This window comes from Pezoporus wallicus, unplaced genomic scaffold, assembly GCF_028554395.1.
Source record: "Pezoporus wallicus isolate ANWC-B61680 ecotype Strahan unplaced genomic scaffold, APGP_CSIRO_Pwel_v1 contig_2908, whole genome shotgun sequence".
NCBI lineage: Eukaryota > Metazoa > Chordata > Aves > Psittaciformes > Psittacidae > Pezoporus > Pezoporus wallicus.
The window spans coordinates 767,538-793,761 of NW_026642179.1; the positions used below are offsets into that span (position 1 = coordinate 767,538).

General features: G+C 34.8%; 1 protein-coding gene across 3 annotated transcripts in view; it reads right to left on the bottom strand.

The window, feature by feature from the left end:
* Positions 1-2,105: 2,105 nt before the first annotated feature.
* The window catches only part of AEBP2 (AE binding protein 2), a 45,184-nt gene continuing 21,065 nt past the window's right edge, over positions 2,106-26,224 (bottom strand). The window contains exons 4-9 of one of the 3 annotated variants that reach the window (XM_057427889.1): positions 18,738-18,924; positions 12,966-13,090; positions 8,878-8,945; positions 5,858-5,971; positions 5,528-5,594; positions 2,106-4,226 (exon numbers count right to left, since the gene is read on the bottom strand). In XM_057427889.1, coding sequence (XP_057283872.1) covers positions 5,540-5,594; positions 5,858-5,971; positions 8,878-8,945; positions 12,966-13,090; positions 18,738-18,924 — 549 coding nt within the window. In that variant the 3' untranslated portion in view covers positions 2,106-4,226; positions 5,528-5,539. The remainder of the gene's footprint in view (positions 4,227-5,527; positions 5,595-5,857; positions 5,972-8,877; positions 8,946-12,965; positions 13,091-18,737; positions 18,925-26,224) is intronic. The other 2 variants (XM_057427891.1, XM_057427890.1) reach the window with 2 other exon arrangements.

Below are 26,224 nucleotides of genomic sequence, written 5' to 3' on the forward strand. Positions count from 1 at the left end.
ATAATCAATTCACATGCTGCCCTGAAAAGCTGAAAGAAACAGAAATCGACTGCTTAAATGCCTATAATTTAAAATTATGCAGATTTAAATATAATTAACCTATTTGTTCCCAAATGAAGCTAGTCCAGATTTAATACATAATTTAAATTGGAAACTACCAATATTATCGGTACAATACATACTAAATTAAAAATACAGTGTTGAATGTTAAGCAATTTGGCCAAAATCTGAAAAATTACAGTAACTTCAGAGAAACTTATACTGAATACAAGAACTGATGTGTTTCTGCTCCTTAAAGTGCTTTAGTAGATAGAGATTAATATCAAATAATCAGCTATAAGCTATGCTCAAATGCTAGGATATGAATTTCCATCCCGTTTAGCAAAAGCAATGTTCTTCATTCTCAAAACACCACTACTCACTCGAAAGTCCTGTTATTCAGCTTTAGAAAACTGTCAAACTCAAGCCAACACATTCCAAAAGGACTGGTGACTTTGGGCACATATACTTGGGTGCGCCGCAACTCTTGAAAAGTGAGCCTTTCAAAAACGCTTGATTTAGTACTTCCTTTGAAAGGCGTCCCAGAAGTAAGATAACCCAAGACACCCACAAACACACTTGAGATTTCTGTGCTAGTGTCACCTGACAGCAGAGGAGTAAACACTCCCTCCCACACCTTTTTCTGACCCACATCCTCGAGCATCAGCAGCTACCTTAAGCTAACACACCAGTATAGTTCAAGGACAGAGCAGGCCTAAACATAGACTAAAGCCCCAAATCCAGCGAGAGATGATCAATTTTCAGTTCAAACAGCTCCAACTCTAGCCATATCCTATGACCATAGATCACTAACAGGATCTAAACATGGCTGATGTATCCGTGAGCACGTGGCTGGAAGAGAAAACCTGCTCAGTTCCGAGTGACAGCATCACAGAACTATTCATGTTGGAAGTGAGCATCTGAGCATCTAAGTGAGCATCTAATCCAACCTTCTGCCCAGTGCAACACTAACAGCACTGAATCTAGACCACGCTGCTCAGGGCTTTGTCTGCATCTTGAAAACTGTTAAGGACAGATTTGTGGCATTTCTGGAAGTAATCTGTTCTGACTCTTGACTATCCTCACAATGGCAAAAATTTGCCATTTCACTTATGACCACCGACTCCCAGCATTCTGTTGTGCAATTTTAAATGCGCCTGGCTCCACCTTCTTGTAACTTCTCAGGTACTGGAAGGCTGCTGTTAGGTTCCTCTAAACCCTTTTCTTTCCAGGCTGAACTTGTCCAGCTCTCTTAGCCTCTCCTCACAGAGTACACACTCCAGTGTATTCTGCCATGATTTAACTATGAAATTAAGTAATTTTCTTTTGCTTACCTTCTGCAATGTGTTAAAGATAATACAGAACCTCTACGCAAAAATACAAATTTAGGATATTTACACAGTTTCTTGTTAAAATAGTCTGGAAAAAGACTGCAGTGAAGGGTAAAATAACTACAGACTTGTCTTGATGACATTTCTCTACAGGGAAAATAAAAATGCTGTAAGAATTTGGGAAATCTATTAAAAAAAAGTGTTCTTAGGACAGGAGGAAACCTCTATATGTTACATCCTGAAAGAAAATACATGGAGCTACTCAATAGGGAAGGGGCCAACTATTTCATCAAGACTTTTCAAGAATAACTGTTCTTCTGACTGTCAGTTTCATGTATCCTGTAATCCAATAAAACTGAAATTCATTTAGGGACACACACAAAAACTGAAGGTAAAAAACAGCCAAAAGTCCACTTACCTTCTGACTCCTATGGACAGTTTAATTAATTCCAATGTATTCATTTGTTCACAGACATTTTAAATTTAAACTGATTTTTCCTTCCAAGGCAGAAGCTGTACCATGTGAGTATCAGGTAATACGTTTCTCAAACCCAAAGAAAGAATGTTGTGGTTTACATGAACAAAATATGACTTGAAACCATCATTTCCCCATTTTGTAAAGGTATGGTTTACCCCATTTTGCAAGGTAAGTGTTACCACTTAGGAAACAGAGATAGTGACATTTTTAAATTTACCTTTCAAAACTTCAGTAAAATCTTACAATTTTGAAGCTAATGAGGTTTGTTTGCTTTGTTTTATTAGAAAAAATACTCAGGCAAGGTCTACAATCATCTGTCAATTATAAATGACTTACAAGAAACTCATGAAGCAATAAAATTAAAAAAATACAAATACAAACTATATCTGAAACACTTCTATTTGGCAATTTTATAACGAATTCAAAAAGAGAAACAAAGATTACGGATTATTTTAAAGGTACAGAAAAAGCAGTAGGTGAAGTGCTCAAGCAAAAAAAAAAAAAACAACAAAAAACCAAACCAAAACACTGCAATTTTTTTTTTTCAAAAATAAAGTCACATCACTACAGATTTTATGAATAATACCCTTATTAAACAACCATTCCAGAACATCTTATATTAGTGGTGCTTTTAATCTGCACTTCATTTTGTTTGATAAGATTTTTTTTGTTTGTATATAAGTAACATTTTTAACCCACTGGAGCTAAGCAAGACTCTCGTGTCAGTACCAATGCAGAATGCATCTGTAGTATATTAAGATATGCTCACTCCTGCAACCAAAGGGTTACTTTAAGTTTTATTCTATTTAATAAAAATTTAGTGTAAAAACTGCTGGTTATTAGTTTCACTGTAGTAAATTCCTCCCCAATAAGGAGGACTAACTCTGCAGTTTGACTGCATATATTCATACAAATTTTACATATTAGTTCCTTCCAATAGTAAGGAAAAAACTAATTTCATGTTCACTATTAGAAAGGAGCGCCATGAATTAATTATGGGTACTATTCATCCCTCTAAGATTTCTGGGAAGGATGTTCAATGTTATTTTTGTTCTTACAACAGATATTAACAGTAGTATATAGTCCCTTAGGTATGTAAAAGAAGTTTTTTTTTATTGTTAAGGAAGGTGCTTTTTTTAAACAATTCTTCTGGCAGCACTAGTGAATTACAATATCCTTCAATATTATTTCTACCATAATATATACATTTTAACTTTCATGCCTCTAGAAAAACATCTACAGTACATTTCATAATATAAAAATATATTACAAATCTGCTGAAATATTTACAGGCAATGTCCTATTATCTATATGCAACATTTTTGTCTCCATACAAAGACTAACAGGTTAGACGCATCTCTATTTGTCAGTTAAAAAAAATCCATGGCTTCTTGCTTATTAAGCAAGAAAATGATTTTACTTTCCTTTTCAAAGCCAACTTTGGTGCATAAAGGATTGAATTTCTAGATTTTTTAAAAAATACCATTTTCTTTACATCTAGAAAACATTAGGCCAAATAAAAAAAGTATACTTTACAAGTGAATGGGGGATCCTAGAGGGTCAAAAACGTAAAATAAAACACCAATAACACTAACTGCTTACGTAGAGGTTTTTAAAAACCCCACCACTGATACTGATCACATAAAAGCAGATCTCATTAAACATACTATACTACTCTTGAAGAGGGGGTCAGACATACTGCAACACTCTTAACATCTTTAAACCGTACTATGTATTCATAGTTGATTGGAAAAGACAAGCATTCCATCAACATTCATTTAAACATTATAATCCAACATATTTTAGGGATCTGCAAAAGGACACAAGATTACAAATGACAAATGATTACTATCCACCATACTCAAAAGGGCAACAGAATAATCCCTTGGTAGCTATACTATTGTCTGGCATGTGTTGTATTTAGTTAACATTGACAAGAAGCCTAATAGCTTGTTAACAGTTCTGGGAATTGTGAGTAAATGGTGATGGTTACTTTTTCTTTTCATCAAATATAAACTACTGTATTCACTAAAGAAAAAAGCAGCTTAAAGAAGCAAGCATGCAAAGCCTTTTAGTTGTTCCACTAAGTTGCCAGAAGAGTGTTTGCTCAGTCTCCCACTGTACCATTCCATGAAAATGTGGATATACAGTAATATATTAATATATTCCACAGAAGCATCAACTTCATTCACAGAATGTTTACACTAAGCATAAATATATATCTAAGACAAAAAAAAAAGAAAAAAGTTAAAAAAAAAAAAAAGGATGGGATTTGACTAATGTGCAACTTTATTTCTAAATCCATTGTCAGTGACTAAGACTGCAGGTGTCCCCACTTCCTTGGTTTTTACCTCTTCAACCTCTTCTGGGGCATTGTTCTGTAAAAGAAGACAGTACAGTTTTACACAAAAACCCTGAGAAGTAAATTTGAGTCAGCTACAGTATACTATGAAAACATGACTATATAAAATGTACTTTCATTTAATTTGATTAAAACTGAAAAACATTTTAGATGATCCTATATTAGCGTACATTTCAGATTATTATTTCAAACTTTCTATTGGAGTCATCATTTTAGCACAAAATTAATAGCTGTCACTGAATTTCTTTAATCATTTTTTCCCCTTGTAAAGTTTTGGTCTTTAACTTTTATTTCTCTAATCTCCCACAATTGGTCCCGAAGCTCTTTTAATCACACTCTGATCTATACTGCTAATAATCTAGTACAACATTATGTATAAGGAACCTTTTTTTTTATTTGGGAGATGCAGAAAGGGTGGCTCATTTTTTCCCAAAGATTTAATCTCAAATATCATTACATTTTTATTTTAAAATATTATTTTTAACTTTTCAAATCAAACTGATCTATCAAGGTAATCAATATAAACATGATTAACACCTAAACTGGATTATGAAACAGTCACTGTGTTAAGCAGTTTTAAAACACAAAATCCAATTTCCTCGTAACATTTTTATGATTTACGGTTAACATCAGTAATTAACATACTAAAGTAAGTATTTTAAATACTTACACTTACAAAGAAAGCAGAAATAGTATATGAATATTTATTTTGATATCGTAAACCGGGATTTCATTAATTTGATTAGTGAAATACATTAAAGGTGAACTGAAATGCTTATCACATATCAAAACTTCAGATTAGTGCTCTAGTTACTCCTTTAGACCCTAGGTTACTGCATGTTAAGGAAGAAATACAGGAGCACTGTACTTCTGTTATGGTAGAAAAAAAGACTTTTGTCCTAAATTCATTTCATGAAATTTTAGCATAAGCCCATAAATACATATTTCTGGGCTTTAAAAAACTTAAAGAGTGAATTAAGCATTTCAATTACCTTTAAAAACTGTACAGGCGCAGAAGTGTGGGTACTGAAAATTATGTGAGAACACTAATAAAGGGGAAAGGGGGGAGGAATCAGGAAATTATAAGAAACAAGATGGATCTTTAGGGCCGATCTGAAGCCCTAAAAATACAATGTGAATATAGCTTAAAGGCAAGTAACATGTACTGCCCCCTTCTTTCCCGCTCTGAAGAATCTTGTATTAAAAAAATAACAGTACTTGTATAAAGTACAGATTTCAAGGTAATACTGCATGTATTACAGCTGAATATAAAATATGTAAAGGTAAATTTGGACTTTAAAAAATTGGCATACAAACCAGTATGTGATCTTAACAGAAGTGATCTTTCAGGATTCCACTGTGTGTACCTCCTTTACTAGAATTTCTGTACACCAAGCACAAAAAAGTAAAATACACTTGGTAAATACACACATTCCCCGTTTCTCAGTAACTAGAGTTCAGTTCAAGTAGTTAAGAAATTCTGAAACAACTTAAGACTTCAGAACTTAACCCCTGGACGCTGACAGGATTGAGGCTCCCTGGTCTGGTGTATAATGCCATTAGCAATCCTGATTTTCCAACGTCAAAAAGTTAAGTGAGTCTTAAGACCATATTTGAGTTAAGAAAGTTTCAAAATTAGGATGTTACCTGTATATGTTTGGGTCCAGAAGCAAGGCAGTATCTTTTGGTAGTTTTGATAAATGAACTACTTTAGTTTTTAACTGATGTCGCTCACTTTCATTTACCCACACATCAGGAAGACTATGAATAAATAAATAAAATAAAAATATTCAAAAAAGATAAAACTATTTTTCTTAACATAAAGCTATGTGGTAAACTAGCACATATGAGATTTTTTAAAGCCACTTTTACATATCACTGTTTGAAAAAAATCTTCACAGGAGTGAGAAAAAGACAGCCAATCTTTACACATTATACTTCAAATTTTTCCAAGTTCTCAGGATGGAAAATATACTAAAAAGAATTTAGATTATTCCAGAAGAATGCTAAGCCAAATGTATCATGACAACAGCACTACATTCTCCATTTTAACAACTTAATGTGAAAATGGGTAGCAGGAATTAAAAAAAACCCAACAAAACAGATATTTGAAAATACTTTATTTTACTGGGCATAAAATTCTTTGATGCTGTCAAAAAAGGGTAAGTAAAAGCCAGAATACACTGCAAGCACTGAGCTTTGAGTTACACTAATGTGCTTGCTCCAAGTTCCAACTTTGCTGAAGTTAACTGTTTGATTGTCTTCTGAGGAAATACAGGCAATCACCACAAAATAGTTTGGCTCTGTAACAGTTCTCATTGAGATACAGAATAAACCTTGGTCGTTACATATCAAAAGGAAATGCTGCTTCAGTGCCGACTGCAATGAAACTTGGGGAAGAGGGCTGCAGGTAACATACATCACTGATCTATGATTTGTACTTTAATTCTTTGAAACCAAACATGCCCACTTTAGAGTGGCTTACTACATTATTGCTTCTTTTACTGAAAGCACATCGGGTTTTTAAGGCCCTGCTGAAGTTTTCAGGTAACGCATTAAGAAAAGCACTCAGCCTGCAGAGCTTCTTAGTGAAAACCTGCTTTCGTGCCTCCTGTAAGTTAGCATTGATTAAAGCCGTGCAGAACAAACAAGTGACCCATTTTGTTTCCACTTTTTAAAATTCATTTCAGACTGGGGAGAAAGTTTAAGATCATAATTAAGAATTCTAACATTTTCTAGCATTTTGAAACAAGTTTCAAATTAAGAAACCCAGCATTTAAGACTATCTACATGAGTGTTTTCTCTGACAAAGCTATATGCGATTTTTACATACTTTTGCAAATTATTAAACTGAGTCGCTATTTTTCATCAGTAAGTTAGCTGTAAATCAAATTCAATTTTTCAGGTAAGCCATCCCAAAAGTTAAATGAAAGAGAGATCTTTTACCCCAGTAGGAAAAGCAGTTTCTCCAATGATACTTTCCACTTTTCACATGAAGGTGGAAGAAAAAAAAATGGTGGGGGGAAGGGGGAAAACACACATACAAAACAGGACAGATGCAGCGCTCATGACACCACCCAGAAGGCAATCCATGTGTCTACTAATGTTTAATACGGATCATGAAAGGTGAAAAAAACATCAGATTTTTTTAAAATAAATCCAAAATTGTTTTTTTGACAAGCAATGTTTAGAAGACATTTTTAGTAGAAGCTATATGCTGAAGATGCAAAATGATACAAACCACAAAGTAGAAAACTTTTTACATTGAAAGGCTATTTGAAATATACATAAAGAAAACAACTCAGTAAGCTAAGAAGTACTGGCACAAAGTATAAACTCCTGCTCCAAAAAGGAAAAAAACCCCTCAAGGGAAATGGGCATTTACCTTATTTATAGACTAGTATTTCACTTTCTGGGAAAAAAACCTTAATGTACCCATAACCTGGAAGAGTTTAACAGTTTCTCAAGATGACTCAGAATAGAAAAAGTTAAATCACTATTACTAGCTCCATCTGAAAGCTTGATGAACAGCTCAGCACAACGGAAAGTAATCATCATGACTGCATTCAGCTTTCTACAGTGTGAGTACATTCACTGTGTAAAACAAATGGATGACATAAGCCATGAAACCTTGCATTTGCTGTTCTAAGCTGTAATAATCAAGGTGAAATTGAGTTTACCAAATACTCAAAAGATTTAAAGCTATTCAGTGCAGGAAATACACCCACTACCTAACCCAACCGAGATGCAAGAAATATCAATTAAACCACATTATTCCTCTGACCTGACATTACTGAACAACTTGCCTTCTCCAATGCAGATTCTAATACTATATACAACTGCATGAGCAAAAGCCTTATTTGAATCTATATTAGAAAAAAAGCAACAATGAATCTGAAAGATCCCCTTGTTCTAGAAGCGTCAGAAGAAAAGAGATAAGGTCTCACCTATTTCAAAGAAGTAGGGAAAATCTTTTTAAACTACACTTAACTACTTCATCTGTCCCAAGCCTACCTGAGTGAAGTACTTTTGTCGTGCATTACATGTGAGAATACTCATTTGGAGCAAGGTAGAACTTTGAAAACCCAAGAGGAAAAAAGCAGCCAAACACGCTGGAAAAGTACATGGAGCTTCTGTGGGATAATCCAAAGAAGCAGCAACATGAGATGCACACCTTACAGGGCCAACTGTGGTTATTATACTGCTAAATTTTGGCACCTAGGCAAAGATTCTTGCACTTCTGCTGTTACAGTGATGATTGTATGTTTTTCAGTACCTAGAAGTATTTTAGTATCATGATGAATCAGTGGGTAATACAAAGCTGTTTCAGTGATAAATTTTCTTATGCACACAGCTGGCAAAACCAACCTGAGCTTCCTATTCAATAATCAGAGGACCTTGTTATTAACACCTAAAGTGACAAAATGCATTAAGAATACAGCTTCAACTTTAGCTGAACTGACTAAACAGCTGAAGTAAAAAGAAAAAAAAAATCAATTAAAGCAATGCTTATTATTTTTTAATAATGACTTCTTTATAAAAAACATTAAAACATGAACTTTAACTGTCCAACAGCATAACATAATTTAGTGACAGAAAGTTCATTTACTCCACTGTAAATCCTTCCCCATTAAAATCCTATATTGTATCACTAGTAATATACTCACATGTCCTCTGGTGTCCAATGAAGCAAGAGTTTTATTTTTCCAGAATCTTCTTTTCTTTTAGCTATTACCTGATAAGTCACATAAATCATAATTAGAACCACATCTGCAGACTTTTTGCTCAAAACCTATTGCTCTTCATGTTTAACTCGATATTTATAAAAGGCAAACTGTTTTACTCTGAAAGTTGTATTACTCTATATAGAGTTAGAATATACCTTGTTTCTTTTGAAATAGTTCAGATTTTTAAGTTGCTACTCCAAAACTTGAAGAATACACGTTTCTCTACAAATACACTCATCTTGTTCCACAACACATCTATAGAAGATGGAAGAAACTGATGCAGCTTATAGTTTAATTACAGCATGGCATAAGGATAAAAATCTTCTCTCACAAATGCTTTGACATCTGGCCATACTGTATAACTGCCTAGGTAACTTTTACTCATTCCTTTTCAATACCCAAACCAAGCATTGAACCAGGTTATGGCAAAGGCTACTTGGAAAAACTCACAGGCTTAGAGACTATTTAATGCTTAGGTAATGAGGACCCTTAACATTGCAGAGAGTACACTTGCTGCTATTGTTCTATGAATGAAAAATCAAATGACATGTCAAAGACCTGTCAACAACTGATAAGTTTAAGCAGAACACAGGTACTCTACTGCTAAGGTCCCAGACAAGAAGCGAGAACTCCTTTCTCATAGTTTCTCATACTAGCACATGGTAGACCAGCACATAAGACGCTCTCACAGAGAATAAAGTTTTTAGGTGCAAGACCCTGAAGCTAGACTCCCAACTTTAGCCAAGATAAAGTTAGAAACACACACACAGGAAGTATAAAAAAAAAGAAATCTGTTCATTCAGATGCAAATTTATTCTTTAACACCAGCATGCAAAAGGTATCCCAAAAATTTCCAGTAACCTGAACAACAGTGAAAAGCCACCTGCTTCCTCTTCTGATTTACCCTTCTCCTTCAGTACACGTCACAAGACTTAATACAGATTTTCCTATCTTCTTTAAATACCAATTCTCCTACCTTCTGCACCTCTGAGCATAAAATTCTTAGTAAACCTTTGAAAGATTCCATACACAGCCACTGCAGATACTGTAAACTGCAAAAACTCTTCTGAAAAGAACAGTAGCAACTGATCTTTATGGAAAAGGCTAAACTAAAACATAGCATATACCAAAGCCCGTAATCTGCACAAACCAGTTGAAAATCAACTCTGCATAATCTGAATATCATGCTTCTTATAAAAGATATAAATTAACACAATTAGCACTACGAAAATTTTACCATATCCTAGGCAGGCTAGAGTTAGAAACACAGCTATGATGCAGACAGATGCAAAATTGCAAAAATTTTGCAAAAAAACAACTGAAAAATTTCTATTTTGACAATAGTAAACAGAGCTTTACAGTCAAGTCTGCAAAAGTTACAACTGAAATGGGAAAAAAATCTAGCATATCTACAATAATGATGCTCTGAAGACTCAAAACTGTGTTGTAAAGAACTGAAGTCCATTAAGTTTTTCACTTAAAACTAGAATTCAGTCAGCAGACGTATGTTCAAAGACGGCTTTATTTGAAAAAACTCACACTGTATTATCTAAATTTCATGCACTGTTCCAGAAACAGTGAATTTAGCTCTGTAAACACATTAAAGCTGTCTCAAATCAGAAATGGAGTTCTGCTGACCTCTTCTGGAAAAAAAAAAACACTTCACCCAGCAAACTGGTATACATCTTCAGTCATTTACTGTGTTGCAAAGTTTTAAGATTTCAAAACACATGTAACTAGTATCAATACATGTGACCACTGAATTGAAATACCAAAACCAGCTAAAATCAGTGAAAAATAGTTTAACATTCAAATATTATAGAGAATTAATTCTAGCAATTCAATAAGCAGGGGACAGAGGAGGCAGGGACAGGACACAGGACACAGTATTTTTTAATCACAGTAATATCTATTCTTTAGGTTAAATGGAAATGACAGAATTTTTCTATCTAAAAATTTATAGAAACAAAGTATCAAGAAATTAATTCCAATTAAAAAAAAAAGCATATAAAAAACTCATAACGAAATCAAAGATGAACTCTGGACAGCAAAACCATTTCTTCAAAAAGGCTTTATTGATGACTGCATTCTACAGCTTTCCACATCTGTAAAGAAGAGCTTGAAAAATAAATACATATATAGAAAAGGAATGACTTTTCATAGATGGTGAAAGGTATCTATAGTGACTGCTTAGAAATTCTTAACATTAGTAATCTTTCACTAGGATAAACATCCTATCAAATACCACAGTGCACAGAAATTATTCTTATGCTGGGTAAAAAAAATAAATCTACATGATTTATGTCAATTTTCAGACAGCAAGACAATATTTTCTTTATATTTTTCACTTTTCAAATTAATGCCCCTCATAGCTACACATATTTTTCTTCATCTGAAGGTGGACCACACAAATCATATTAGATTATTTAGCCAGTCACCATTCAAATTCCATGTCCTAAAGCTTTTAAATTATGCAAAATGTGCTTGCATCTGAGGTGACCATTAGCTCAGTATAATAGCATGGATCCACAAGACTGCTTCTATTCTACCTTTTCTTTTCAAAGCAGATTTTAGGCTGAGTCTCACTGATATGGCTGCTGTCCAGCACACAAGCCCACACAACTGTAGCAGCATGCTAAAACAGTATAGCAAACTGCAGTTCAGGGCAGGAATCATAAAACACTTCTCCCAGTGGTACAACCTCTCCCACAGCTGCCTAAGTGATTTCACATCTCATCAACGCCCATCACCTTAAGTGGCACATGCACAGATAAACTAAAAGGACTTGCACTACTTCCTCCAAGTTTATTCAAAGCAGTTTCAGAGCACATTCTGCTGTATGTCTCTTATGTCTCCTTATGAATAATTCCAATAGACAAAGGTGAGCTTCCACAACCAAGTAGTCTGTTTCAATAACCTTTCAGATTAAAGCACACTGTGAATTGGAAGAGAATCTGCTTTTCTCACAGCACTGTAAAATCCATGTTGGCCATGAAAACTAGAATGAGATGTAAAGAGAGTAACAGCTAAGCCACCTGCAATTACCCACTTGCAGCTGGTGCTCAATGCACATAAAGTTCAGGAGTAATCACTTTGGAAAAATTGGCCACAGACATTCTATAACAATCATCAGTCTTGTAGAACAGGGTGAAATAAATTAAGCATATAAAATCATGTTTCATTTATGGAAAGAGATTGACAATCCAGTAGCTAGAATCATGTGTTAAGGCTAAGCCATAGCTGAAGGTAAAGCAGTCAACACTACTTCCTTGGACTGTAGTTCATTTTGTACTAATCTACCAGTTTAAAAAGCACTCCTCCCCCTCATTTTGTTCCATCTCTTAATCCTTTCCTTCAGCTGAGTCTCTACTCTCCCAGGTTGGTTAAGAAATTGGAGGTTATACAGCTTTTAGAACTTTAGATCCCTATACCCTAATTCAGTACTTTCTTGCATGTTTTGAACTTTTCTGAATTAATACTGATGTTTATCCTATCCAAGCACAAGTGAAATTAACAAAACAGGATACAGGAATAGGACTAAAGGACACCTGGTATTTGCCTCCTCCTAGCAATTCACTGACATTTTGCTGGCAAGCTTATTAAAAAAGAAAAAAAAGCATAAACACCAATTTCAGATCAGTGTCTTTAAATACTCAATTATATAATTACCCTCAAATGATATCAGCATTGTCATTTAGGAATATGGAAATGCTATCTGCATTGCATTCTCATTTGGAATATATAACCAAATTTTTCTGCAATGCATACTTGCTGCTAGACATTTCCCCCAGTGTATCAGACAGGAAATGTTGCAAGCTACTCAATTTGTGAGCTAGAATAACTCCTAACACTACTTTTTAAAAGATAATTTATTAATAGAAATGGACAAATCAACAATGTAAAATACCCTCAATTACTTTTTTCTGATTAAATGCCTATAGCAGTAAGAGAAAAACAGAAATCTTTCTGAAGTATTAGGTTTTCAAGCACACAGGTAAACAAACAGAATGCATAACATACATACTTACAGTACTATGAAATACAACACTGTGGCCTTTTCCTAAGCTTTCTATATGTGCTGAGAGGTTAAAGCAGATGGCTCGATGTCTTATAGCATCCAGTGTTTGCGCATCAAAGAAGTCATGAGGTCTTGCTAGAAAAAAAGGAAAAGAGATCCTTAGTATTCAACACACTGAAAACATTCAAACACATCCAAGCATGCAAGTAAGTCTCACGCATCATTAGTAAATAATTTATTATGGTAGTAACACTACCTTGTCAAGGTGTTGTAAACATTAATTTAACTGAGATGAAGACTACTAGGGTGGCACCTTGTAGTGGTGCAAGTTTGGTCAAGACATACTTCATGTAGATAAACCAGCTATTTTGACACACTGAATTACACTTGCTCAGTTTTTAAAGTTTCAAGTGAATTCTTGATCATTAAATTTACCAACTCATTCATTTTGCTCAACACCTCTGGGAACATCCATTGCTATCACCTTTTAATAAAAAAGTCCCACTACAAAGAAACTAAGCCCAGAACTCATTATTAAATATAAGGTATAATTTAGTGCAAAAGCAGCTCTTACAGCACAGTCAAGAGTTACAGTATTATTCCTGTAACTTCTTAAAAACTGGTATTAAAGGACTTCAAAAGATGATAAAGCTTACAATCAACAAATTAAAAGCAGAACTATACATATGCCTTATTTCTTAACTTTATTATGAACAATCTGAAAAAAAACCCCAGCTATTTCTATTGAATAGAAAACAGAACTGCTTGGTACTGCAGTGGAACACAAACCAATGGATTAAGCAAGAATCATTGTGAACATACAGAAAATACCAGCTTGTCAGGAAACTTTTGATCTTTAAGGAGTATTAAGAAGTAATAATGCTGTTCTTGTGAAAAACTCCACACTGCTAGACGTGTTTGCTTCTGTGTACAAGTTGTCATTCCATGTTCCCTGATTACTGGCAAACATATTATTTCCTAGCCAAGAAGCACCACATATTACACTTGCATTTATAATGAGTAAAGTGCAATTAACATCCATCTGATATTTTACAACTAGTCTAAAGTCAGCAGGCACTAATAAAGCCCTCATCCTTTTAGAAAAGGACTTTTATAGTTAAGTGTTTCTTGAACAATAAAAAAATTATTGAATTCTGATTTGGAGTGTAAAGAATGTCTATCAATTCTACACTAAAACTAGCTAAACAGTAACTGCTACTAGGCACATACTTGCATACTGTTAGAAATACTTCACACACTTTTTTAAAAATAAACCATATGGTACAGTAGTAAAATTACATAAGCAAATGAAGCATGAATGAAATTAGTCAGGCTTTTTTGAAGCTTGAGAGCAGTAATTCTCTATATAACACACTGAAATTAAAACTAAGAATAAGATTTGATATTACATTATCAACTATGTACCTTCCAGTAATCTGCAAAAAAAAAGCCATTAAAAATTCTGCTGTCTTCACTGAATATAACTTCTATATTCTTTTTCACCAACCCTATCTACGAATTGCTTCAAAACAAACTACAAATTCCTCTTACAGCTAGTATTTGCTCCACTCCTGGGACTACTTGTTGTTAAGCATTCATCTGTACATTCTGTCCTTACTCTATCTCAGTTGGATACTGCCAATTAAGCAATCATCTCACTGAAATGCTTTCTCCCTGTAAGTGGCAAGTAAGCTCATGCTGCAGGTGGTCAATGATGCAAGCATATAAATATTTTATAAATATGAGGGAGGAAGAAAAGGGAGGGTAGAACGCAAAAGAAGCCCTACGTTTTTGCTTTTGATTTCATATGTGAAATTTCTTCAGGATTTACCACTGGATAACATTCAACAGACGCCGGAAAAAGGCCACAGTTTGTCAAAGGCATAAGAATAGTTCTGGTTATTCCTTATTGAGTGTTAATGCTGGATCTTCTCTGTGTCTTAAAGCTATACCCTCAAAATCATTTCAGAGCAAGCCATCTCCTTCCAAGTACACAAAGAAATTAAAATCTTCAAACCAGTATCCTACTAAATGAAATTCCAAGTCTTAGGTAACGTAATCTTACTATAAATTTCACGAACAGTAGATTTCCTTATCACGCTTTTCTCCAACATACTCATTTATTATGCTCATTAATTACTACAGTGTCATCTTTTCTACTGGAAAAGCAAGCGACAGTATTATGAACGTAATCTTAGGTTCTGAAAAATTCTCTGAGGTAGCTTCAGAGTAACAATACTGTGACCTGTTTGACATACACAGTTTTAGTATGCTTGGAGTATACCTCTAAATGACAGACTACATGAAACAGTGAATGTGCATAAGTTTATCCAGAAAAGAAAGCAAACTACTGACTGTAATCATGAATTACTCTGCAACCTCAAAATTTATGACAAATCAGGTGGTCTCTATAGCACCACTGATGTTAACAGCTATAAGGATGTCCATATTACAACATGTTTTCATCATAAAAGTACTAACTTCCAAACATAAAAGAACACATAATATTGACAGCGAAAAAGAAGTGCAAAGCAGTTTAAGAACCGCAAGATGTTACAAAAGAAAGAAAAAAATATCAAGTTAATAGTAAGAATTCCCCTTATAGTATTAGATGACCACAATCTCACATAAAGCCAAAGCAAAGTTTCCTTTCTTTCTTCATGGATTAATGTTTTTCAGAAGGTGTTTACTATCAGATATAAAACATAAAGGAAACAAATTTATTGATTTGCTGTATTTAAACTATTAAGAGTTTATACAAAAGGATGTTTCAATAGCAGCATGTATTAGCAATCAATTGCCAATGAATATTTAGTTAGCTGCTTACACCTTGCAGAAAAAGCCAGGGTCACTTCAAACTGTGAGGAGGAAGAAAGAACACGCTGACAACATTTTTTCAGGTGAAAAAATTTCTGTGATGCAAAATTTATTTTTCCTCTAATGGTTATTTGTGAGCAACTTAGACTGTACACTATCAAACAGCATCCTGCTTTATACCCATTTCTCATAAATTGGTTTACGTCAACTTGCAGAGAACCTGGCACATGCATTCAACACTCCTCCATTTGGACTCTTAAAATGCCTAAATATAAAACTACGTTCCCAGCTTTATATATTCTAGACTGAAATTACTTAATGCTGTTCCTTCATTAGTTTGGCTTCTTAGGTAAGGGTCTTCTCTCTCCCTCATAATTCTTGAAAAGCCGAAATACATAAATTAGCAGATTTCATTCTTTAACTAAAACTAAGCTAAGAAACAGAAAGACAAACAAATCTGTCAAGGTCACCAAATCAACAGTAATCCACACAAAATTTTAAAAGAAAATCAATACTTAGCGTTTTCGGAAAATGCCATCAACTTTGGATACATTTCTGGGTCACATACCCTCTGGAGAAATATATTACAGTAGTCAGTTCCCAGCTCAGTTAAAGATTATTTCTGCCTTATGGTGAAAAACTCTACAGCCAGCACTGCATTTGCCTCAAGAGGCAAGAAGATTAAAAAATTGTTCAAGCAGCTGTCATTTTTCTTGCTGAGCAACACTTGATCAAGACAGCAGGCCTTTCAAGTACTAGTCTCAACCTTTTAAGTTTCCCATAATATTTACTACTTACACTTTTTACCATAGATTCATTCAAGAATTCTGTAATATATTCTTACTACAACTAAAACGTCTTTGCAGGTAATTTGAAGTTTTAACTATGAAGCTCTGATTTGGAACTTGGCAGCTAATAACGTTTATCAATTACTAACAAAATGCCAACCTGAATAAAACCTCTTCTGCATAAGGTGAAAAAAATGAATAAAGATACATTAAATTGGCCATCTAACCAGATTAGTATGGAGAAGCAAGCTAGGATGCAATTCAAGAACCTCTGAAAGTGAAAATTTTTAAGGGACCAATCTTATATATCTGTATTTTGAGTACCACAGTCAACAAATCAAGATAATCCTTTAGGAAACTACAACTATTTCAAGTCTCTCTTTTCATTACAACTACGATGAGCTAAAAACATACTACAAAGTGACCACATAACCCTCCGCTGATCAGCCTTTTTTTCTTGAGCTTTCTCATTTACACAGACTGCTAAACAGAAACCTCTTTGAAAGTCAATTTCTGAAAAGAACAGAAATAGCTTTCTACGGTCTTTGAATGTTGAAACAGTGTCAAAAGTAGAGTTTACACTTCAAGTTTACACTTTTAAAATGTATTTAATGATATAATTTGCTCAGATATATTTTAAGAATACCCAAACATTTCCAGAAAAATAAAGTATAAAATAGATCACCATAACTACAGTTAACAGCAACTCCTCTAGCACTGAACCTCACAGTGTGGAAGAAAGACACAGGAACTAAACTTTTCAGAGTTCCAGGTGACACTGTCAGGCTTGTGTTCCAGGCAGAAAAATGACCACTGTTTCATAAATTTCAGTTGCTTAAAAGCTCAGGTGAGGTATTAAGATAAGAATAATCACAATCATGATACAGAGCAATCGCCTAAGACCACTAGTATGTGCATCCCCTGCTGCAGTACTAGGTGAGTAATTGGTAAATCTATCTTTCCACAGGAAGAGAAAGATCAATACAGCAAAGTGTTCTGCCACAGAAGAGTCCTGGAAAATGTAAGACTGAAATTGCTGTCCCAGCAAACTAAAAAATGTTCTCCAGAAACAACATCACCAAAAATCCTACTGCCAGCCAGGAGACAGTACTGAAATTACTGCCTGCTTATGAACAGAGCTCTGGACAATATGAGACCACTGGTTCTTAAAAAAAAAGGTCTCGCACTGCTCTCCGATACTGTAAGGTTGCCGTTACACCACAGCTAGAAATTAATGGAAAGGTTTTTTTCAGCTGTTGATGTATCACCACAGCTAGAAATTAATGGAAAGGTTTTTTTCAGCTGTTGATGTATCAGCAGGAAAACAAATCTAAGCTCTTTTTACATGCTTCTAACTCCAAAATGTAACTGCCACAGTAACAGTTTAAAATTAGTAAACCAGTCCAGTATTGGAGAGCTGCATTCAGAGCAAACAGAAAACAAAGCTAGATTTTTTTAACAATTGCCTAGTCTTTCCTAACATTTCTGCACATTAGAATCTCTAAATAAATTTAACATGGCTATTATTCTGATGCTAGAACAACTCAGGAACTTAACAACTGGATCAAAATGGACTAGGAAAGGTACTTGGTGATTACTGCCTACTAGAGGAAACAAGTCTCATTTTAAATGATAAATCACACTTCTCAGCACATCGGTTCATATAAAATTAATGAACGTCAACTGTGTGGAGACAGATTTAAAAAACGTAGCAAGTCACATCTGTTCAAAATTAGATCTTGGTTATGCTCACAAAATTATCATTAAGCTAATGAAATGTTTTGCTCAAAAGAAAGCTTATATAATATGCATTTATCTCTAATTTATATGAATCTGCAATCTGTCTGCAGTACTGAACTTCAGAACTCAACATCACTAAACAGAACATTTTCCAGCAGTAACAGTTAGCAAACAAAAAGTAACTCTAAAATGAAAAGTATCTTTAAATTGTAAATGCAAACTGTTGCTCACAGAAAACTGAGCACACAGATGCTTTACCCGAAAAACTGACACAAACAGAATCTGGGATTGTTTTCCTCCCATCACAAGGAATGCCCACACTATAATGCTAAATATTGCCAACCCTACCAGACCCACACCTGCAAACAACCACACTGAAGAAGAACTTCCTATCTAAGCCATAACTTTCAACAACTTCTGCTTCTGGAAATACTTACGTAATGACCGTCGTCTCTTGTTCTTTAACTTTCTTCTTTTATTTATTCCAGCTTTAGATGGAGATTCCTCTTTGGCCTTTGGCTGGCTGGCAACTTTTGAAGAGTTCTGCTGGCTGAAGTGTGTGGGCACATGACGGGCAAGTCCTCCCTGAGATGCAAAGCTGGCATTGCACCCACCAACTACACACTAATGAGAAAAACGAAACAGAACAACTGCATCAATATGGCACTCATTCACAGGAGTTTGACAGATCTTTCAGTTTGACCTTTCTGGCTCAACCTCCAACACCAAAAGGAATACAAATTCTTAATGACCATGCAATTCTTCAAAAGAAAACCAGAAACAGAATCTGAAATAAACTTCTATCTGAACTTTGTAACTTTCCATAATTATTCCATAGCATATTTTCTAGGCTATATTATAATTTGTAATATTGTATAGCATAAAAGCAAATCTCAAGCAATACACTTATGTTGACAAACTCTTCCCACAGAAAATAAATGCTTTTGAAGAACTTTCCCATCCAGAGTTAAACATCCCCTTGTCTTCCAGACTTTCTGTATTTCTCAACGGCTCTTCAATCTTCTGTATTTGATAATGGTAACATTTCCCTAGCATCCTCATTTCTTGTGACAAGGCAAAAGTAAACAAAACACAGCCTTACCCACATTAAATTTTAAATAGCTTAATGCCTTTTGTAAGTACTATACAAAGACAGTAAAAAGCTATTTTACGGTTCTGAGACTTTAACTTCAATAACTTGAAAGTTGTATTAACAATTATTTTTTGGGATGCTACTGTTACTCCAGGAGTACTTAAGAAAGTCTTTATTTAAAGAAAATGGCCTCTCCTTCCCAAACAGAAAAGTAAGGAAAGATTTAACAATAATTAAGCAGAAGCACAGAAATTGCAAGGTGCATGTGACTAAGCTAGTACTGGCCATAATAATTATTGTTATTTTTCTAAATATTTGGTTTATATTTACAATTATTTCATTTACAAAATAGGTATTTAAATTATACTGCTGGGGAGGGAGGCACAAACTTTTTCTCTTGTATATTTGAGCTTACATGGGTAATAGAAAAGCTATTTTAAGATATGCATTCCATGACTGGCTGCAATGAACTGTGTATCCACATGACTGATTTTCCTTCTCATCCAGAGAATAGTAGCAGGGCAAATGAGTTGACTGGCCAGTAGCAGAAAACCCATCACCACACTAAAACACTGTGAAGTCCTCCTTCTTCCACATCTGTTCTGCTTCTCCCCTTGGTCCTCTCTTTCTCAAGCTGTCATCTGTACCTCTCTCCTCTACCACTTCTCTTTACAGCAAACTGTATGAGGCAGCTCCAAAAGGAGCTCAGGAATAAGTAATGCTGCAACTATGTACATAATGCTAAGTTTTCTCTTAAGACTAAAGATGAGTTTGCAAGCCTGTACAGTAATCTGCCCCAAGCCTGCATATTTGACTGAAAGACAAGTAAGCAACAGCAGAACGCCATCCAGCATGTTTTGTCCCTAAAATCCAACTCGGATGTTTCCCAACTGTGGCTGCAGAACTGAAAAGTCTATTTCTGCCTCAGACCTAGTAAATGGTTTTCCAGGATCATTATAAAACAATAAAGTGCTCATGAAGAGAAAAACCTGTGTTATTTCTGAGGACTTAATACTTGCTAAGGGACGACAAATACGTACATATCATCTCAAGACTGTAAAAGACAAAAAAAAAGGGTTTTTTTTTCACATTTCTTACTAGCCTTTTTTTTTTGAAGGAAAAAAGAAAACAAACAAACAAAGAAAAACCCAACCTTATAAGAGTTCAGGGAAAGTTTTCTAAGTACTGAACTAATTACAAAAGCTTTAGGATCCTTCACACTGCATTTGTTCGTCCCCATCTCTCCAACTAGTAAGTATCTCAAGAATTGTGAAGACTTTTTATCAAAAACCTACCCTACATCTTTTTACCTCACCCTATGATTTCCTATGTTTAAATAAGAGCAATATTGCATGCTTATACCATAGTAACTTAAAATGTAAGAAATCCCAGCACACCTATAAAACTCAAAATACTCAAGACCCTGATCTCAATTACACTCAAATATTTATTACTTCAAATTAATACTGAAGATTAAAATTTACACTTATAGAACCATAAAATATTTTGGGTCAGAAGGGACCTTTAAAATCATACAGTTCCAACCCCTCCACTATAAGCAGGGACATCTACTAGACTATGTTGTTCAAAGCCACATCTAACCTGACCCTGAACCCAACCCATTTAGTTCTGTTAAAGATAAATCGATATAGGTAAGATACATGCATGTATTAGTTCAAACAATTTTTTATTCTCCAATTTTTAAGTCCTTGAAATAGCTGTCTTGCCCTTAAAAGCAGTTTCATGAAACAAAGCAACTAAGTCTAAACTTAGGTTTAACTTTCATTAAGGTGCTTCTGACTTCTGCTTTTATCTCTTTCAGATCCTACAAACACTGACAGAAAAAACAAAGACCAAAAAAAAATAAAACAAACAAACAAAAAACCCACACCCATACCCCGAAGTTCAATCACACTGAGAAATTGAAATTCCAGCCTTGCCAATGCCTGCTAGAGGTCAAAATTAGCCTAAGTCTTGGTACAGTTATGCATTATCATATTCCAAGTTTATTAAAGTATAATATCAAAAGGCAATACCTTCTGGAAATAACACATGAATTTTGTGTCAGGCACATTTCTAGAGCTTTTTAAAACACAAGTTCATAAGACTCAATTGCATTTCTTGTAAGATGGGGAACTTTGGGAATCAAACTGCAGTTTGCCAAAACAATGTCATAATTTGACTTTTGTCTAGTCATCTACAAAGAAAAATATCACGGATATTCTAAACAAATTATCTACAGAAGCTACTACTTACTTTTCTTGCTTTACCCAAGTTTTACTTTCAAAATTCCCAAACCAGCATCCTTAAATCTTCAATATACTCAACTTGCAACTAGAAATTATCTTCTTCAGGAAAGCCTATTTATATTCTGCAGCCACAATATGAAATACTTGCAGAAATTATTACATTCAGATATCGTGTAGTTTGACTACCTGATCATGTCATCAAATAACGAACAGCTGATATATCAAAGATGACACATAATGCCTTTGCAGGAGACAGGAAATAGTAAGAGAGGAGAAAAAAATCTTACCTGTTTTTTTCCTTTTTTTCTCTAAAATAATATATCCAGCAATCCGTTACTAATGGGTAAAGACTCTTCTCTCCAAACATAAAGGAGCAGTTCAGGCTGTCACTTCAGGATCTCTGGACGGTAAGTCACACCAAATCAGCTTCCCACCAGATAATTATACAGATCTAGAGGGCTTCTAATAAATCAAACTCAACTATTATGTACAACTTTAAACCAATCTTTTCATTTTTCCCCCAAAACCTATACCTATAAATTTTGCATTCAGTTTTAATATGATAGATTGGGTCCGGATTGGTGGATATGTTACTTCAAGAGAAAATAAGTCAACATATAAAAGGTTTAATTTCTCCAGTGTACCCATACCCACCATTATTAATGGGCAGTAATGACCAGTGACTTTAACAAATAGTATATTAAAAAATCTAGTAGTACAGGGGTTTTTTTCTGAATTCAGAATAACCAAATCTCCTTTTTAGAATATTCAGTGCGCAATTTTTTCCAGTAAATGTAACAGTAGTATTTTAGACATCTGGATAAACTTTCTTACTGTCTCAACATCTAAGAGCTTAGGCAGAATGCCTTTACATTTGTTATCTGCATCTGCAATACTCTAATGGTTAGAAGATATTCTGCCAAGAGAGTGACAGATATGAATTCCAAATGAGGACTGAAGCTGCTCGGCTGTGTTTTCTGCATTTCAGCAAGTATAACTCTACTGAGAGCCATATCAAATGCAGTCACCCCTTAATGATTTCTGAAGTTACAGGTGGTAGAATGAGCAACAAATTTCATTTTTATTATTAATTTCTCCCTCATTCTCCCCTTTTAAACGAAGGATGAAAGCCTCCAATGAGCACTGTAGCGTTATTCTTTGTCACTGAAAGCATTTACCCTACATGAGCAAATCCTGTATGACTGATCTTAAACATTAAGAGCATACCCACTGGAATCAGTACGCGAAAGCAGCTGTTACAATATGCACATGCAGTCATATTTACAGAAGACTGCTATATGCAATTATTTTGCATAAAGTCTCCATTGTTTTGTGCTCACTTTACCATTCCATAGAAACAGAGAATGGTTTGAGTTGCAAGGCACCATCTAGTTCCAACCTCCCTGCCATGGGTAGGGGCACCATACACTAAACCATGTCTCCCAAAGCCCCATCTAACCAGGCACTGAACACTGCCAGGGCTGGGACATCCACAACTTCCCTGAACAAGCTGTTCCAGTGTCTCACCACCCTCACAGTAAAGAATTTCTTCCTTATATCTAATCTAGATCTCCCCTCTGTCAGTTTAAAGCAATTACCCCCTGTCCACTATATGCCCTTGTGAAAAGTCACTCTCCAGCTTTCTCGTAGGCCTCTTGGATACTGGAAGACTGTTGCAAGGTCTCCCCTTCATTGTACCTAACATCTTGTATTTGATCATCTAGACTACATTTTAAGACTTTGATATGTCTTCAAGCAATTTTCAAGGCCTTGTACAGCAACAAGGCATGGTCAGTAGTACATCAATTTTTTTTCAGTACCAGAAACCATGCTGCAAAATGCAGGCTGTCACATCACATTAGCTATTCAAATTTATTTATTATCTGTAACAGTCAAGTTTAGGACAAGCAAGGCAGAATTTCTTCATTCACTTTTTCTTAGCTTGCCAAAGACAGTTACTAACTCAGCAGATTATTCCTCTAGATAAACCTGCCTACATATTCTGAAAGCCTGAAAGTCTTTAAGTTGCTGAACCCTCAACAGGACCACCACATGTTGGTGATAATCCACAACATTCCACCAGCTTCTAAAAAGCTTCAAAAATTATGTAATAAGTGTACTAAAAAAGAATTATGTTCAGGTTTTTCTCTCTCAGCTCTGGATGCAGAATCATACACAAGCATTAAACATACTAAATGTCTTCAGAGAAACAATTATATGCTCTGAAAATACCTATATTAAATGAATGTCTACTATGTCCAAAAACCCCAGCAAAATATCCATTTATGTTGTTCTACATGAACCCAAGGCCACCAGCATTAAACACTTAGGAAAAAAAAAAGGTGAGAATAAACAGAAAAGTAATACGACTAACGGGGACTAAGGTTCTAAACTCTGCCCAAAAATCTAGGGTTTGGGGGTTTTTCCCCCCTTAGTTCAGCAGATGACTCAGATATAAAATATCTCCTCCTTATGAACAGGACATACGCTACCTAGAAATTGTCCCATATAAAAATGAAGTTAGAATAACAAAGGTATTCATAAGGAAATTTAGCTTTTCTGAGACAGAGGTATTGCAAGATTAATTCTGAGGGGGATACACAAACAGGAAATAAAGGAAAAAACTTATGAAAATATGAAACATTTGCATTTTTAATTTAGAAGTGGGTTTATTTCTGTGACAAATGAATTACAGTCACACAGTTTATATGTATGCATGGAAAGGACATGTAAACCTACAACTAATTTTTAATATGAAAGCACAGCAGCTCATTTACAGCTGGATAAAGCTTTTAGTCAAAGAACACCACACCATGTGTATCACAAAAATAGATAATTAAATCCAACATGGGCAACTACATAAAACAAGTTCACCTGCAAGCAAAAGAATGACAGGAGAGAGCAGGAACATATCCTTCAACTATTCTAAGTTCTCTAAAATGACAGATTCCTTTATTTCATGCTAGAACTCAAGTATATTCTCATGAGGCAACAGAAATTTCATTTGCAATTTAGGTTTTGGGAGATTTGTTGGAGTAATCATCAGGAACATGAGGTCCTTACTATAAATCTGACTTGAAAAAAACTGTTTTTTCCTAAAAAAAGAGCAATTAAGATTTATAAGAACAGCTAAATGCACCAAACAGAAACATTTGCTCTGTTTCTGAATGACTGCTGTGAAACAATTAGTAATGGCTGTTCTTAGACCAACCAAGGTTAATATCCAACACTTTAAAAGTTTTTGTATCAGACAGTAGACTTCAAAAGCTTGCAAAAGAAAAGAAGCAAGGAGGAAAGGAGTCTAGTTAATTAATAGGCTGTTACCACAGACACTTACTTACTTGGCTACCTCATGTGAGCCCTGAAGCCTATATTCAGTATAAATGACACGGGAACAAAAGATGTTACAAAATTCTACTCAGACCACAATTATCCTCCATTCAAAGCCCCCAGGAACAGATTGAGAAATAGAGAGATTAAAAAAAGGAGGGATTAAGACAACAGTAGGAAAAAATGCTGAAATGACACACATTGAGCCATGATGATTAACTACTGCAACCCTAGCCTGTATTTTCTTCTTTGCCTTAGTTATGACCAGAAAATACAGAAGATCAGCTGGTGAAATAACACATATTTAACACAGAACTAAGTGTTTTAAATTTTAGGGCTCTAGCTCTATCAGCCTAGCCAAAACACCGGGATGACAACTTTTACTGACTCAGCAGGTAACTGACAGACTCAGAAGCACTTGCTGTATATCTGAGCTATGCCCACCTCTTTTAAACACAGTGTCTCTAAAATTCAGTTTCTTCGATCCAGACCAAAAGAGTACACAAATTACCCTACTGCAAGGCCCTCTTTCAAGACCAAAGCTTGCCATTATAATGTATGTAAAATATTTAATTCAAAAATTAGAAGACCTAAGGTACAAGTTTATTCTGATGACTTTTTCTTTTACTCAGGGAACAGCACTTAAGATTAGATCAGCTGCTGGAACAATCATATCTGCAAACTTCCAGGGATCCATGATCATTGTGCTTCCAAAAGCATGCCAGCCTTACTCCTTTGAACAAAAGGTATGATAACCTCAAGAGCAAGTTTCCTGCTGTTATTCATTCTCAGTCAGAAATTTTCAGACTAAACTACACAGTTCAGTATGGAAAAAAAGTCTAACCTTTATTGAAAAAAACCACCTCTTTTCACATACAATGCACTATTTTTACTCCCTATATTTGGAGTAGTTCTGTTTTCTGTAATACCTACTGTTACAAGCTATGCAGAAGCAGCAACTTCTGGAAGGCATCACTGTAACAGAAAAGTATTTTTTTGTAATAAAGCTGCCTTAAAAATGAAAAAACCCCAAACAACCCAAACCAAAAGCCAACAACCACCAAAGAAAACAAAACAAAAAAACCCAGAAGATAGTACCTGAGAGGAAAGAAGAGAGAGTGAAGTGAAGAAAGTGACTAAAACTTAGTGAGGCTGGGGAACTGGGCAGAGGAAGGCATAAAATGCTACCTAAACTTACAAAAAAAAAAAAAAAAAAAAAAGAAAAAAAAACCCTAATTCATTTTTACATCCT